This window comes from Nerophis ophidion, linkage group LG06, assembly GCF_033978795.1.
Source record: "Nerophis ophidion isolate RoL-2023_Sa linkage group LG06, RoL_Noph_v1.0, whole genome shotgun sequence".
NCBI classification, from domain to species: domain Eukaryota; kingdom Metazoa; phylum Chordata; class Actinopteri; order Syngnathiformes; family Syngnathidae; genus Nerophis; species Nerophis ophidion.
In genome coordinates, this window is record NC_084616.1 from 79,384,738 (window position 1) to 79,402,475 (window position 17,738).

At 43.3% G+C, this 17,738-nt stretch overlaps 2 protein-coding genes across 11 annotated transcripts in view; one reads left to right on the forward strand and one right to left on the reverse strand.

Annotated features, from left to right (window-relative positions):
- LOC133555289 (solute carrier family 41 member 1-like) overlaps positions 1-17,738 on the forward strand; it is a 72,005-nt gene that overhangs the window by 45,518 nt on the left and 8,749 nt on the right. For 4 of the 9 annotated variants that reach the window (XM_061904936.1, XM_061904932.1, XM_061904934.1 and 1 more), the window contains one exon: positions 1,200-6,561. In XM_061904936.1, the coding sequence (XP_061760920.1) occupies positions 1,200-1,373 (174 nt within the window). In that variant the 3' untranslated portion in view covers positions 1,374-6,561. Of the gene's footprint in view, positions 1-1,199; positions 6,562-11,243; positions 12,275-17,738 lie in introns of those variants that run through there. The other 5 variants (XR_009807316.1, XR_009807317.1, XR_009807313.1 and 2 more) reach the window with 5 other exon arrangements.
- LOC133555290 (carbohydrate sulfotransferase 11-like) overlaps positions 12,005-17,738 on the reverse strand; it is a 55,043-nt gene continuing 49,309 nt past the window's right edge. Inside the window, exons 2-4 of one of the 2 annotated variants that reach the window (XM_061904938.1) lie at positions 16,502-16,578; positions 16,258-16,422; positions 12,005-14,803 (exon numbers count right to left, since the gene is read on the reverse strand). In XM_061904938.1, coding sequence (XP_061760922.1) covers positions 14,123-14,803; positions 16,258-16,422; positions 16,502-16,578 — 923 coding nt within the window. In that variant the 3' untranslated portion in view covers positions 12,005-14,122. Of the gene's footprint in view, positions 14,804-16,257; positions 16,426-16,501; positions 16,579-17,738 lie in introns of both variants that reach the window. The other variant, XM_061904937.1, reaches the window with a different exon arrangement.

Below are 17,738 nucleotides of genomic sequence, written 5' to 3' on the forward strand. Positions count from 1 at the left end.
ATTTATTACCCCGGTACTCCTGTATGCGCCTGCCTAGAATTACTGCCGGGTCACACTCGTTTCGCAAAATAATTAGCGCATGCTTAGCATTACCACCGGCTCAGGATTACTGCCGGGTCAAACTCGTTTCGCAAAGTATTATTTTTATTAGCTCATGTCTAGAATTTCCGCCGGGTCAAACTCGTTTCACAAAATAATTAGCATATGCGTAGAATTTTCCACCGGGTCAAACTCGTCACGTCACGAGTGACACTTCACCTGTCATCATTTTCAAAATGGAGGAGGCTGATTTCAATCATTTGGAATCGCATAAAGGGAAGAAAATTAACAGCTATTCAGTAGGATTTAAGGTCCGAGCTATTGAATATGCTAAAAAGAACAGTAAGCAGCTATGTTTTATTAATATACCGTAGCTGCGTGTGTCAAATATGAGTCATTAAATGACTCCCGCCTCCTGGTGGTAGAGGGCGCTAGTGATCCTTCTTGCGACTACTCGGCTGCAGAAGAAGTGACAACAAGCAGCAAGAGTGAGCAGCGCGTGTTTGTTTTTTTCTCTCGCTTGCACTTTTAACATGGAGGATTACATATCTAAAATAAAACTGTTTTCTAAACTGGACTTTCAATGGAAGCAGGAGGTAATAAAGAAAGATCTCCATCGAGACAGAGAGACTTTTAAAACAGAAGGAGCTGCGCATGGACTTCATTTATAAGTAAAGGTAAGACCATAGTAACGTTTTTTTTATTAAATGTGCTTTTCATGATGGTATCCTTACATCACACTCAAATTTTTAAGCGCAGACCTAAATTTACCGCATGCCTTTGGTAAACGCAGGAGTGAGAAGAGGTTTTAAATTAATTAGCGCCCCGGCCGCAATTCAATGAAATACGGTAGTAGTCTTTTTATTTCAATTCGTATTTTTCTTTTCTTATTACCTATTGTGCAATTTATTTTTATCCCATATTTGTTCCTACAACCGCACTTTAAATTAGAGTCCTTAATCTCGTTATATGCAAATGTAATGACCATAAAGTCCATTCTATTCTGTTGTATTCTGTTTGTTTGATATTGCCATTACTGCCACAAGTGGTAGAAAGGTGTATTACAACTGAGTACCGATGCGGCCCAACAATGGTTAACGCTGGATTCTTGTTAACCACGAGTGCTGATATGACAAATATGTTTGTGATCGTGGCCACAGGTGTCCATCTTGCTTTATGCGGCCGACCTCATCGTCCGCTTGATGTGGCGGCGCTCGCTGGACCCCGACAACTTCTCCATCCCGTACCTGACGGCCCTGGGGGACCTGCTGGGCACGGGCTTCCTGGCCCTGTGCTACCGCTGCGTGTCACTGGTTCAGGCGCAGGAGCTCTGAAGGCAGCTCTCCATTTCAGCCGGAACTTTGTCCGGTCACCACCTCTTCCCTTCCACACGCGCAGGCGGACACTAAGCGCTCCCTGCCATGCTAGGGAATCCAAGTCATGACTCTTAGCGGGTGGAAAGACCGCACAGGTAACACATTCATCACCTGTTATCGTCGCCATGGAGCCTTCCTCCCCCCGTATTTTTTTTTTTTTTTTTTAGGACGGGCAGTCTGTAAGCACATCACGAAGCTCATCAAGTCCGTGACAGCATGCTGTGCAAGGACATTTGTAAGAATGCACAAGGCAGATAATGCACGTCTGCACGAGGTGAATCCTTTTTTTTTCCTTCTAAAAATAGTCTAAAACAGGCCTGGGCAATTATTTTGACTCGGGGGCCACATTTAGAGAAAAAGTCGTGTCTGGGGGCCGCTATATCTATTTTTAGGGACACTAATACAAAACTTCACAAAAATGTCTAAATGTAGGTAGGTCTTTATTGTCATTGCACAAGTACAACAAAACTTTGTTTTCAGCCCAAACCCGTTCAAGATTAGACAAACAAACGTGTACAGGCTTACAGAACAGAAACGCTGATGGGTCGCCTCGAGGCGCCCTGTAAAAGAGGGGAAAAAGGTAAAACGCTGGGGAAATAGATGAGTAAGAAAATACAATCTAGACTGGGCTCCTAAGGGCGCCTAGTCTGGAGTGGGAAAAAAACCTCCATGTCAAAAGCATCCATCATTGAGGTGTCCTCGCGGGTGTTTTTCAGAACAGCTTGCTCCTGTTTCCACAACGTCAATGCCATTCGAAGGAGTCAAATCGTAGATTAGGGGGTTGTTCTCCGCGAACAGTCAAAACAATGACTTGTCTGTTCTATTCGTCCATGCTGGGTGCTCTAAAATTCAATCAAATTTTCCTTTTCAGCAAGCTTCTCCATGAGGTGATCCAACTTGCGATTCACTTCAGAATACCGCATTTCCTTAAAATGCCGCCGGGTATATAGTATGCGCCTGCCGATAATTACTGCCGGGTCAAACTCATTTCGCAAAATAATTAGCACATGCTTAGCATCACCGCCGGCTCAGGATTAACGCCGGGTCAAACTCGTTTCGCAAAATATTATTTTCATTACGTATGTATGTCTAGAATTTCCACCGGGTCAAACACGTCACGTCACGAGTGACACTTCACCTGTCATCATTTTCAAAATGGAGGAGGCTGATTTCAATAACTTCAAATCGCATAAAGGGAAGAAGATTAAGATCTATTTAGTAGGATTTAAGGTCCAAGCTATTGAATATGCTAAAAAGAACAGTAAGCAGCTATGTTTTATTAATATACCGAAGCTGCGTGTGTCAAATATGAATCATGAAATGACTCCCGCCTCCTGGTGGTAGAGGGCGCTAGTGATCCTTCTTGCGACTACTCGGCTGCAGAAGAAGTGACAACAAGCAGCAACAGGGAGCAACGTTTGTTTATTTTTTCCTCTCGCTTGCACTTTTAACATGGAGGATTACATATCTAAAATAAAACAGTTTTCTATACTAGACTTTCAATCGAAGCAGGAGGGAATAAAGGAAGATCTCCATCGAGACAGAGAGACTTTTAAAACTGAAGAAAGATAAGGAACACTTTTATAAACAATTTATCAATGCTTTTGATCAGAAGGAGCTGCACATGGACTTCATTTATAAGTAAAGGTAAGACCATAATAACGTTTTTTTTTTATTAAATGTGCTTTTCATGATGGTATCCTTGCATCACAGTCAAATTTATAAGCGCAGGCCTAAATTTACCACATGCCTTTGGTAAGTGCCGGAGTGAGAAGAGGTTTTAAAACAATTAGCGCATGCTTGCCTTTACCGCATGCCTTTGGTAAACGTCGGAGTAAGAAGAGGTTTTAAATTAATTAGCGCCCCAGCCGCAATTCAAGGAAATACGGTACTTCTTTTCAGCAAGTTTCTCCATGATGTGATCCATCTTATCCATGTCTGATGTTTAGATTTGAGGACAGCGCAAAGACAGAGGCTTCAAAAACAAAGAGAGCAAGCTGGGAGCAGAGGGAGCGGGAAAAAATGCGACCGCCCTCACCAGAGGCAAGACAGAAGAGATAAATGACGTTATGACACACCGCCTTAAAAAAACGTAGTGGAATTTTACATTTTTCTATCACTGAATATTGACAAAATATAAATGTCACACTCCCTTTCGATTGACATATTTTACAATCAAATGAAATGCAATACAAATTCAACAAACAGTGAAATATGAACAAAGGGTACAAAAAAACCCCACCTACAATCTGATGTATCTGATATATCACTAAGCTTTAGAACTTTGTTGTGAAAAGCTCCTTCCGCGTCTGTGGAAACACTTCCCGCCCACACTGCTTGGTGCCTCTTCTGAACTGCTGTGACTTACATGACCATAGTAACTAATTAGATGACCATAGTAACTAATTAGATGACCATAGTAACTAATTAGATGACCATAGTAACTAATTAGATGACCACCGTAACTAATTAGATAACCATAGTAACTAATTAGATGACCATAGTAACTAATTAGATGACCATAACAACTAATTAGATGACCATAGTAACTAATTAGATGACCATCATAACTAATTAGATGACCATCGTAACTAATTAGATGACCATAGTAACTAATTAGATGACCATAACAACTAATTAGATGACCATAGTAACTAATTAGATGACCATCATAACTAATTAGATAACCATAGTAACTAGTATATCATCCATAAGCGCATATTCCAAGCATTAAAATGCTTTGAATAGTTGTAGACTTACAGTCATTAGAAAACATGACTGCAAAACATAATGGCGGCTACACTTTCCATCTTAAAGATCTAAAAAAAATATTTGGGAATGTCCGGCGGACCAGATTGAAAAGTTTAACGGGCCGCATGTGGCACCCGGGCCTTAATTTGCCCAGGTCTGGTCTAAAAGATAATTTTCCTCACGTTTTAACAAGTCATGTTTGTTGCTTTGTGTGAAGTTCTAAAGCAAACATTTTTTCACCCAGGGGTGTCCAAACTTTTTATAGCTGGGGCCACATTCAGTAAAATTATTTTGCGAAACAACTTTGACCCGGCAGTAATTCTAGGCAGGCGCATACTATGTACCCGGCGGCAATTCAAGGAAATACGCTAATTTTTTGTAGCATGCAAGCTACATCGCTTTGTGGAAAAATTTTGGACATCCCGGATTTCATTGATTTTTGAGGTCAGTTACCCAGTTTTTGTTGCCACACTTAGCCATCTGGAGATGTTCAGTTTGGTTTCTCTTGCAAGCTTTTTAGGGCTTGAAAATATTTAAAAATCTTCTTTTTGAAACTGACTTTTGTTTGGATTATTTCACAGGTTTGAATCAGTAAAATAACTCATATTTAGCAAATAATAATAAAAAAGTGACATGTGATCAAAATGTCTTAAAATGGTTAAAATTCAATAAAACAAACATGTTTGGGATTTTTGATTATGGCTGAAGTTGATTGATAGATTTGAGCAAAGTAGGGTGAAAAGAGATTCTAAAATGTTTTTATTTATGCCCTTTGAAAAATGAAGAATTTATTGTTTGGCGTTGGGGAATATCTGCCAGTATATTTGAAAAAAATCTACATTGTATTAAAATGTATGTTTACTGGAGAAACACAACAAAAATGATGGCCAGGATTTAGCAAAAATTTACCAAAAGGACAAAAAAGGCAGCCTTTGTGTCCTAAGGGTCAAATTTTCGAATAGAAAGACACAAATATTTGTTTTAAACAAGTTGCATAAAAATATTTTTAAAAATAATATTTTGGGGTCACAGAATTTGATAAAAAACATAATAAAAATGATACTTTCCTACTAAAAGCTCTGTACAAACACTAAACATCTCGACATACTTGCACAATTAAAACAAAACTACGGACAGACACATTGAGTGTTTATAAATACAACACAACTAATTAGTCTTTGGATCATTGAGGTTGGTACAAACGTTGAAGGTTTGCTCCTAAAGGTTAAAGGAGCCATATGTAATCATCTGGCCAAAAATGGTACTGCAATCACAGTCAAAATGATGTAGTCCCCTCCCCCTCTCCCTGACTGAGGTTGCCAGATACACTGCTGAATCCAGCTAGACGGACTGGGCTACTCCAAGGAACTTCAAACTTCCACTGCCTCTTACTCGGGGTTGATAGTAAGCTGAATAGACAAGTGTTTTGTCAATAACACATGTCTAACCAACTCATTTTACACAGAAATTAGGCTATTTTCAGGAAGAAGTACGTCATGTCTGCGTACAATAGCACAACAAATGGCAATCATATGGTTATTGTCAGTAATATCAGAAAACAAAGACTAAAAAGAACTACAACCAACACTAGCAATGGTTATACTGGTGAAAATAAGTAGAACATGCTAAGCAGCCTAATTTTACCAAGGTATGGCTATAGGCGACTGTTTCAAACGTTTCAGATTGCCATATAACTTGGTAGATGTAGTCCATAATATGTGTCATTGACCAGGCTAGCATGCTAAGCATTCGTTGCAGGAACATACTCGTTTTGTTAGACAAGATCATAGACTGTATTGGACTATATAGTTTAAATTCCAAAGTTCTGTTTACATTTGTTTCAAGTAAAAAGAAAGCCGTCATTGCCTGACTTACCTATCAACGAGGAAATTAGCAAGTTTGGCGTCATATGAAAAAGTCTTCTCCGCCTTCAGTCATCTCAACTTTCAAAGGCATCCCGATACAAATCCTTGTTTTTGGCTTTGTCATGAATAAGTTGAGAATCGTAACGGCGCCTTTTAGATGGACTAGGGTCTGACATGTTTAGTAACTTTACCAGTGGCAGTAGCTCGACTGGCAACCTGGATGTGACACACTCAGACTTTTTAATTAGTCAAACGGTGGAGAGGGGGACATCGAAATGAAAACAATAATATTTCAAGGCTGTAAATATAATTTTGAAATGGTCATATCCCGGCTGAACTACAGTTATCAGTTCTAGAGGTATTGGACAAGAACATGATTTATTAATGCCTTTTGACATATCAGGGCCATTTAATGATGACTTGACATGACATTATTGCATACTGGCTCCTTTAAGTACTTCATTAGGTTGTGCCCCCCATAAGAAAATAAAAATAATCTAAAAAAGTGTCATTAAAAATCATCTGAAAAAGTGTCAAGATGTGATGGAACATAAGTATTTGTGTGCTTTTGTGATGATATTTTTGTTATAAATGAAACCAAATAAACGCTGAAGGTAATTTGGGTTTGCAACAACAAAAAATAATCTAAAAAAATTGTCAAAATGTGTCATAAAAATCATCTAAAAAAATGCGTCAAAATGTGTCATAAAAGTAACCCAAAAAGTGTCAAAATGTGATGACATAAGTATTTGTGTGCTTTTGTGATTATATTTTTATTTAAATTCAACCAATAGCTGAAGGTACTTTGTCCTTGCAACAACAAAAAATCTAAAAAGTGTCAAAATGTGTCATAAAAATAATTTTTTGAAAAAAGTGTCAAATGTGTCATAAATTATTTAAATAATGATAGATGGGTTGTACTTGTATAGCGCTTTTCTACCTTCAAGGTACTCAAAGCGCTTTGACACTACTAAAAAAACATAAAATCATAATCATAAAAATAATTTTTAAAAAGTGTAAAAATGTTTCATTAAAAAAATCTAAAAAAAACCTGTCAAAATGTGTCAAAAATTTGTAAGGAAATGTGTCATAAAAATAATCTAAAAAAGTTTCAAATGTAAGAAAATGTGTCATAAAAATAATCTAAAAAAGTATCAAAATGTATCATAAAGATAATCTAAAAAATGTCAGTGTCATAAAGATAATCTAAAAAAAAGTGTCATAAAAATAATTTAAAACACTTTAAAAATGTGATGACGTGTAAGTATTTCTGTGCTTTTGTGATTATATTTTGGATTTAAATACAAAAACAAAAAAAGTTGAAGGTAATTTGTCCACCTTGTCTCAAGTGACATTGAGGAATATAAATATAAAAAACAAAGAAGCTATATAGAGATTAAAATCTTGAGTTGAAGAGCTGCCATATTTGCATTCCGTGACCACGCTGCCAAAGCTGCATTCACATCTCTGAATATTCCTGCTGGAAGCCAACAAGGGCGACTCTGACCCCGGCCGGCCTTCACCGGGGCTGCCGACCACAGTCCTGCACTTGTTAGTCCTGCATAGCTGCTGGGGGGGGGGGCATAGAGGAGGTGGGATGGCAGGGGGGACAGGCGGCCATAGAGGAGGTGGGATGGCAGGTTTTTACTGGAGGTCGGGGTGGGGGGGGCATAGAGGAGGTGGGATGGCAGGGGGGACAGGCGGCCATAGAGGAGGTGGGATGGCAGGTTTTTACCGGAGGTCGGGGTGGGGGGGCATAGAGGAGGTGGGATGGCAGGTTTTTAGCGGAGGTCGGGGTGGGGGGGGCATAGAGGAGGTGGGATGGCAGGTTTTTACTGGAGGTCGGGGTGGGGGGGGCATAGCGGAGGTGGGATGGCAGGTTTTTACCGGAGGTCGGGGTGGGGGGGGGGCATAGAGGAGGTGGGATGGCAGGTTTTACTGGAGGTCGGGGTGGGGGGGGGCATAGAGGAGGTGGGATGGCAGGTTTTTACCGGAGGTCGGGGTGGGGGGGGCATAGAGGAGGTGGGATGGCAGGTTTTTACCGGAGGTCGGGGTGGGGGGGGCATAGAGGAGGGTGGGATGGCAGGTTTTTACCGGAGGTCGGGTGGGGGGGGCATAGAGGAGGTGGGATGGCAGGTTTTTACCGGAGGTCGGGGTGGGGGGGGCATAGAGGAGGTGGGATGGCAGGTTTTTACCGGAGGTCGGGGTGGGGGGGGCATAGAGGAGGTGGGATGGCAGGTTTTTACTGGAGGTCGGGGTGGGGGGGGGCATAGAGGAGGTGGGATGGCAGGGGGGACAGGCGGCCATAGAGGAGGTGGGATGGCAGGTTTTTACTGGAGGTCGGGGTGGGGGGGGCATAGAGGAGGTGGGATGGCAGGGGGGACAGGCGGCCATAGAGGAGGTGGGATGGCAGGTTTTTACCGGAGGTCGGGGTGGGGGGGGGCATAGAGGAGGTGGGATGGCAGGTTTTTACCGGAGGTCGGGGTGGGGGGGGGCATAGAGGAGGTGGGATGGCAGGTTTTTACTGGAGGTCGGGGTGGGGGGGGCATAGAGGAGGTGGGATGGCAGGGGGGACAGGCGGCCATAGAGGAGGTGGGATGGCAGGTTTTTACTGGAGGTCGGGGTGGGGGGGGGCATAGAGGAGGTGGGATGGCAGGTTTTTACCGGAGGTCGGGGTGGGGGGGGGCATAGAGGAGGTGGGATGGCAGGTTTTTACCGGAGGTCGGGGTGGGGGGGGCATAGAGGAGGTGGGATGGCAGGTTTTTACCGGAGGTCGGGGTGGGGGGGGCATAGAGGAGGTGGGATGGCAGGTTTTTACCGGAGGTCGGGGTGGGGGGGGCATAGAGGAGGTGGGATGGCAGGTTTTTAGCGGAGGTCGGGGTGGGGGGGGCATAGAGGAGGTGGGATGGCAGGTTTTTACCGGAGGTCGGGGTGGGGGGGGCATAGAGGAGGTGGGATGGCAGGTTTTTACCGGAGGTCGGGGTGGGGGGGGCATAGAGGAGGTGGGATGGCAGGTTTTTACCGGAGGTCGGGGTGGGGGGGGGCATAGAGGAGGTGGGATGGCAGGTTTTTACCGGAGGTCGGGGTGGGGGGGGGCATAGAGGAGGTGGGATGGCAGGTTTTTAGCGGAGGTCGGGGTGGGGGGGCATAGAGGAGGTGGGATGGCAGGTTTTTACCGGAGGTCGGGGTGGGGGGGGCATAGAGGAGGTGGGATGGCAGGTTTTTACCGGAGGTCGGGGTGGGGGGGGCATAGAGGAGGTGGGATGGCAGGTTTTTACCGGAGGTCGGGGTGGGGGGGACATTCTAGACATGCAGTCAGGAAGAGACAAGTACACATTTTATTTGGCAACAGTTTGTGTGCAAAAACGGGGCTTCACGGTGGCAGAGGGGTTAGTGCGTCTGCCTCACAATACGAAGTTCCTGCAGTCCTGGGTTCAAATCCAGGCTCGGGATCTTTCTGTGTGGAGTTTGCATGTTCTCCCCGTGAATGCGTGGGTTCCCTCCGGGTACTCCGGCTTCCTCCCACCTCCAAAGACATGCACCTGGGGATAGGCCCCTCCCACTTCCAAAGACATGCACCTGGGGATAGGTTGATTGGCAACACTAAATGGTCCCTAGTGTGTGAATGTTGTCTGTCTATCTGTGTTGGCCCTGCGGTGAGGTGGCGACTTGTCCAGGGTGTACCCCGCCTTCCGCCCGATTGTAGCTGAGATAGGCGCCAGCGCCCCCCGCGACCCCGAAATGGAATAAGCGGTAGAAAATGGATGGATGGATTGTGTGCAAAAACGATGACTATCAGGAAATCTATTCTCATTCAGCATCAGCAGCCAACATCTAATGTCATTTTTATATGAATGAACAAACACACTTTTGGAGTCATGTTTCCCTTGGTTTTATCTATTTTTATGACACATTTTGACACTTTTTTAGATTAAATTGTTGACGCATTTTGACACTTTTGAAGATTATTTTTATGACACATTTTGACACTTTAAGATAATTTTTATGACACATTTTGACACTTTAAGATAATTTTTATGACACATTTTGACACCTTTTAGATTCTATTTATGACACATTATGACGCTTTTAGATAATTTTTATGACACATTTTGACACCTTTTAGATTCTATTTATGACACATTTTGACACTTTTTTAGATTATATTTATGACATATTTTGACACTAGATTATTTTAATGAAACATTTGACAATCTTTTAGTTTTAGATCATTTTTATGACACATTTTGACACTTTTTACATTCTATTTATGACACATTTTGACACTTTTTAAGATTATATATATGACATATTTTGAAACTTTTTTAGATTATTTTAATGACACATTTTGACACTTTTTTAGATTACTTTTATGACACATTTTGACATTTTTTTAGATTTTTACGACACATTTTGACACTTTTAGATTATTTTTAAGACCCATTTTGACACTTTTTTAGATTATTTTAATGACACATTTTGACACTTTTTTCAGATTATTTTATGACACTTTTTTGGATTATATTTATGACACAATTTGACACTAGATTATTTTAATGACACATTTTGACACTTTTATATTATGTTTAGGACACATTTTCACACTTTATTAGATTATTTTAATGACACATTTTGACAATGTTTTAAGATTATTTTTATGACACATTTTGACACTTTTTTCGATTAATTTTTATGACACATTTTGACACTAAGATTATATTTATGACACATTTTGACACTTTTTGAGATTATTTCAATGACACATTTTGACACTTTTTGAAGATTATTTTAATGACACATTTAGACACTTTTTTTAGATTGTTTGTTGTTGCACAGACAAATTACTTCTAGCTTTTTTTTGGTTGCATTTAAATCAAAAATATAATCACAAAAGCACACAAATACTTATGTGTCATCACATTTTGACACTGTTTTAGATAATACTTGTTTATGTTCTGAAGCTTCGTTTTAAAACACAAAAAGTGGCGACTGAAATAGTAGATCTACATATCTGCTGCTAGTGAATATTCAATTATTTCATGATGGCCATTTGCTTCATCAACTCTATTATTACTTAATTGTCCATTTTCAAGATGCTACTTTTTTACAACAACAATTGGTTGAGACTGAATCTATAGTGCAATCTGTTTTGTTGATACTACACAGAATTAATCCCTAATGCTGTATGTTATTTTCATTTCTGTGCACTTAGGCCTGATCTACTAAATCAGGAGTCTCAGACATGCGACCCGCGAGACGTTATTTTGCGGCCTGCAAGTTTGAATGGGGCTTGACAGCGTTGGGTCCAAAATGGCTCTTTTAACGTTCTGGGTAGCCTACCCCTGCATTAGTGGAAAAGAGGCAAATGAGTGAAAGTGACAGAGACGTTGCCATGGAGACGAGGGTTTCCTTACGTGCCTGGCTGGCTGTGATACTTGCCACCCCTCCCCATTTTCCCGGGAGACTCCTGAATTTCAGTGCCCCTCCCCAAAATCTCCCCAGGGCAACCATTCTCCCCAATTCCTCCCCATTTCCACCTAGACAACAATATTGCACACCTTTGCGTGCCGGCCCAATCACGTAATACCTACGGCTTTTCACACACACGAGTGAATGCAATCATACTTGGTCAACATCCATACAGGTCACACTGAGGGTGGCCATATAAACAACTTTAACACTGTTTCAAATATGCGCCACACTGTGAACCCACACCAAAAACACATTTTGGGAGAACATACGCACCGTAACACAACATAAACACAACAGAACAAATACCCAGAACATGTTGCAGCACTAACTCTTCCGGGACACTACAATATAACCCCCCCCCCCTCCCCCAACCCTGCCCACCTCAACCTCCTCATGCTCTCTCAGGGAGAGCATGTCCCAAATCCCAAGCTGCTGTTTTGAGGCATGTTAAAAAAAAATAATGCACTTTGTGACATCAATAATAAATATGGCAGTGCCATGTTGTTGTTTTTTTTCCATAACTTGAGTTGATTTATTTTGGAAAACCTTGTAACATTGTTTAATGCATCCAGCGGGGCATCACAACAAAATAAGGCATAATAATGTGTTCTTTCCACCACTGTAATTAAGAGTTGGACAATATGTCGGCAAAAACGCCTTTATCAGACATTTCTAGTTGTCGGGAGTCATTTTTTGAAATGTCAAGGCCTGTAGTGAAAGTGAAAGTGAAAGTATAATCCAAACTGCAGTAACAACCTTGTTCTCCATGAATGAGGGAGGGGGCTGAGTTACTAACCAGTAGGGAGTCACCTGACCAGACTACATCTACAAACCCCGTTTCCATATGAGTTGGGAAATGGTGTTAGATGTAAATATAAACAGAATACAATGATTTGCAAATCCTTTTCAAGCCATATTCAGTTGAATATGCTACAAAGACAACATATTTGATGGTCAAACTCATAAACATTTTTTTTTGTTGCAAATAATCATTAACTTTAAAATTTGATGCCAGCAACACCTGACAAAGAAGTTGGGAAAGGTGGAAATAAATACTGATAAAGTTGAAGAATGCTCATCAAACACTTATTTGGAACATCCCACAGGTGTGCAGGCTAATTGGGAACAGGTGGGTGCCATGATTGGCTATAAAAACAGCTTCCCAAAAAATGCTCAGTCTTTCACAAGAAAGGATGGGGCGAGGTACACCCCTTTGTCCACAACTGCGTGAGCAAATAGTCAAACAGTTTAAGAACAACCTTTCTCAAAGTGACATTGCAAGAAATTGAGGGATTTCAACATCTACGCTCCATAATATCATCAAAAGGTTCAAAGAATCTGGAGAAATCACTCCACGTAAGCGGCATGGCCGGAAACCAACATTGAGTGACCGTGACCTTCCATCCCTCAGACGGCACTGTATCAAAAACTGACATCAATCTCTAAAGGATATCACCACATGAGCTCAGGAACACTTCAGAAAACCACTGTCACTAAATACAGTTTGTCACTACATCTGTAAGTGCAAGTTAAAGCTCTACTATGCAAAGCGAAAGGCATTTATCAACAACATCCAGAAACGCCGCCGGCTTCTCTGGGCCTGAGATCATCTAAGATGGACTGATGCAGAGTGGAAAAGTGTTCTGTGGTCTGACGAGTCCACATTTCAAATTGTTTTTTGAAATATCCGACATGGTGTCATCCGGACCAAAGGTGAAGCGAACCATCCAGACTGTTATCGACGCAAAGTGTAAAAGCTAGCATCTGTGATGGTATGGGGGTGCATTAGTGCCCAAGGCATGGGTAACTTACACATCTGTGAAGGCACCATTAATGCTGAAAGGTACATACAGCTTTTGGAACAACATGTGCTGCCATCTAAGCGCTGTCTTTTTCATGGACGCCCCTGCTTATTTCAGCAAGACCATGCCAAGCCACATTCAGCACGTGTTACAACAGCATGGCTTTGTAAAAAAAAAGAGTGCGGGTACTTTCCTGGCCCGCCTGCAGTCCAGACCTTTTCTCCCATGGAAAATGTGTGGTGCATTATGAAGTGTAAAATAGGACAGTGGAGACCCCAGACTGTTGAAGGACTGAAGCTCTACATAAAACAAGAATGGGAAAGAATTCCACTTTCAAAGCTTCAACAATTAGTTTCCTCAGTTCCCAAACGTTTATTGAGTGTTGTCAAAAGAAAAGGTGATGTAACACAGTGGTGAACATGCCCTTTCCCAACTACTTTGGCACATGTTGCAGCCATGAAATTCTAAGTTAATTATTATTTGCAAAAAAAAAAAATATCAAGTTCATGAGTTTGAACATGAAATATGTTGTCTTTGTAGCATATTCAACTGAATATGGCTTGAAAAGGATTTGCAAATCATTGTATTCTGTTTATATTTACATCGAACACAATTTCCCAACTCATATGGAAACGGGGTTGGTAAATAAAGCAGGTGAAGTTGGGTAAATGGGAGCCGTGGTGTAAGTCCACAGTCAGTTCCTCCCTGCAGGAGGAGAACCCGCTCCTCATAAATAAGTCCCGGCGGTGCTGACTTAGCGGCGGCTCGTCAGCCAGCAGGAACGCGGACAAGTGCAAAGTCGCCATGGTTGCTCAGGTCAAGTCCTGAGATAGTCGGGCGTGGAGTAGTTGAAGAGCAAGAAGTCCATGCGGTAGAGGTTGAAGAGTTTCCTCTGGTAGAAGGCGTCGATGTGCTGGAAGAAGCGCGCCGCCATGTTGCCGTCAGTTCTAGTGTTCTTGCCGGAGGTGGGGAACCGGAGCGTGTCCTCCACGCCCGCCAAGGACAGCACGGCCCGGGCGTCAGGCTCCAGAGTCTCGTACTTGCCCACAATGTCGTAGTGGATGAGGCAGGGGTGGCAGAGGGAGTGCACCCTCTCCCAGTGCTCGTTGAAGGGCTCCTCGCGCTGCGTCCGAGGGTCCACCAGGTAGCGGACGAACTCCTGGAAGGAGACGTCGCTGCCTTGCTTCAGGGCCGGCGTGCCGGGCCGGGGGCGGTAGCGGCGGACGATCTTGGTGCCGTAGCGCTTGTGGAAGGCCGTGTTGTAGCTGCGCGTGAACTTGTTGCGGTACGCCGACACCAGCCGCTCGAAGGGCTCCCGCACGAAGACGAACTTGAGGTGGTCGCGCAGGCGCCGGTTGATCTCCGGGACCGAGAACTCGGACAGCGCCCGCAGGTTGCCCGTCACGTGGGCCTCGTTGGCGGGGATAGCCAGGGGGTCGCTGTAGCGCCCCTCGCTGGTGAGGACCATGAGGACGCGCTTCCAGTTGGTGCACGCCACCTGCCAGAGTGGGAACACACTTTATATTCAAGTACACTTTATATTCAAGTACACTTTATATTCAAGTACACTTTATATTCAAGCAGGGTATCTGCAGGTTTCAGCAAGTCACATTTAAGACTTTTTAAGACCTTTTTAATGCCACCTTGAATGAAATTTAAGACCAAAAAAAATTATAAAAAATCTATAAATATAAGCGATGGTGACCGCAGGATTAGGTCTCTGCTTTTTGCAGATGATGTGGTCCTGATGGCTTCATCTGACCGGGATCTTCAGCTCTCACTGGAGCCGAGTGTGAAGCGACCGGAATGAGAATCAGCACCTCCAAGTCCGAGTCCATGGTTCTCGCCCGGAAAAGGGTGGAGTGCCATCTCCGGGTTGGGGAGGAGACCCTGCCCCAAGTGGAGGAGTTCAAGTACCTAGGAGTCTTGTTCACGAGTGAGGGAAGAGTGGATGGTGAGATCGACAGGCGGATCGGTGCGGCGTCTTCAGTAATGCGGACGTTGTATCGATCCGTTGTGGTGAAGAAGGAGCTGAGCCGGAAGGCAAAGCTCTCAATTTACCGGTCGATCTACGTTCCCATCCTCACCTATGGTCATGAGCTTTGGGTTATGACCAAAAGGACAAGATCACGGGTACAAGCGGCCCAAATGAGTTTCCTCCGCCGTGTAGCGGGTCTCTCCCTTAGAGTTAGGGTGAGAAGCTCTGCCATCCGGGAGGAACTCAAAGTAAAGCCGCTGCTCCTTCACATCGAGTGGAGCCAGATGAGGTGGTTTGGGCATCTGGTCAGGATGCCACCCGAACGCCTCCCTAGGGAGGTGTTTAGGGCACGTCCAGCCGGTAGGAGGCCACGGGGAAGACCCAGGACACGTTGGGAAGACTATGTCTCCCGGCTGGCCTGGGAACGCCTCGGGATCCCCCGGGAAGAGCTAGACGAAGTGGCTGGGGAGAGGGAAGTCTGGGTTTCCCTGCTTAGGCTGTTGCCCCCGCGACCCGACCTCGGATAAGCGGAAGAAGATGGATGGATGGATAAGCGATGGTTGGGGATCCCACTGTACTACAACCTCGATGACAATCAGTCAAGCTTACTTTTTGTATGTTTATAATAAACAAACTGATAAGCACCACTCTGCCAAACAGCTTATCAAAAATCTTGAGAGATCCAAAAACTTTTGACATCCAAAACAAACACGCCAGTAAAAACATAACCAAGGTGAGGGTAAAAATAACTTACATTTAGTGCAATAATAGTGCAAATCAGTATTATAACATCAACAACAAAACACTGAACACACACTCAAATGAGCCTCAGTTGCTGTTCTCATTCACGACTTCTGCCATGGGGCCAGAAATATTGAGAAACTCCATTGAATTTTTACACAATTTGGTCTCGGTCAGTGAAAAGTGAGCCAGCAAGAAGTTGTACTTTGAAGGGTGTTGACTAGTGTCCCCACCTTGGGGACGTAGCAGTAGATCAGGCTGTGTTTGTCGTCCACGATGAGGTGTTTGAGGTCCTCTGGAGAAAGCACGCGCCTCTTCTTGCTGTGACTCAGACAGGCTTGCTCCAGCAGCTCCCGGCGACCTTGGAGTGACCTCTGAGCAGCCAGCAGATCCACATGCTGCTAAGACCAGGGGAGAAACATCATGGAACAAAGAGCAGGAGTGGTTGCCTGGTCATGAGAGCTGAAGAGTTCTTACCTGGTCTCCACTGTAGAGGGTCTGTAGTGGACTCCTTCTGCTTTTAGCAGGTCTGCTGACTGCACCGACACTCACGTCTGCAGGGGACATCAACTCATCAGCAGACCCACAAGATAAGGAACTCATTGACTATAACTTCGGACTACAACTGAATAATAATGGCAGACTCGCACAAAGCTAGTATCAGGTATAACTACCATATATGGACGTGACTAAGCCAAAATACGCCAACCAAGTCTCAAATTCCAAACAATTTGTTTGGAGAAAGTTTGGGAGGCGGCAAGATTGTCTTATGCTTTTATGCATGGATTTTACATTTCTGGGAATTATGCAGATTCCAACTTAGGGATGGGCGATATATGGAATATACTCGATATATGGCGGATTTGTCTTTGTGTGAAAATGACTATCGTGATATTGGAGGATACATTCTCAGGCATTTGCTTTTAGCTGCAGATATTACACTACAGGCTTTTCTCACTCTTTCTTTTCCCTTCTTCCCACAGAGACATAAAACAAGCGCACTTTCTTACATACGTCACATACTGTCACCCGTGCGATATCATACGCCCTCGCGGAGCAGAGAGGTAGCGGAATGTGTAACGTTAGCTGGTGCGAGTGGGAATAGAACAGAGAGAAGGTGCCAATCTAGTAACAAATGAAGGAAGAATAATTAATTCCCAAGAAAAACAGCAGGGGGTCCATCATCTGGCGGTGGTTTGGCTTCAAGCGGGAAGATGTCGAACAGACAACAGTAATATGTCAAGTGTAGCATCACTGCTAATTTCTTTAAAGTATAAAAGTAGCTTATATGAATGCAGTATGAAGAAGAATGTTTTAATGTAGACTAGGGATGTCCAGATCCAGGTTTTTGCACTTCCGATCCGATACCGATATTATTTTTGCACTTCCGATCCTATACCGATACTGGCCGATCCGAGCATGTGTGAAAGTTTAAAGTTAATTAGCCTACTTAGTTGTCAGATTCATGCTGGAAAGGATTTTAATACTTTTGATAACAACTAGCCAGCTGAATTAGGTGAGTTTGAATAATACACAATAGTTGGTATTCAAGGATAAACACAAAATATCAAAAATGATACATGACTAACAGAAATGGCATCATTAAACAGTAAAAAAGTGATCAGTGTAAAGTGCAAATAATGCTGTAAACATTATCCATTCATCCATCCATTTCCTACCGCTTATTCCCTTTCGGGGTCGCGGGGGGCGCTGG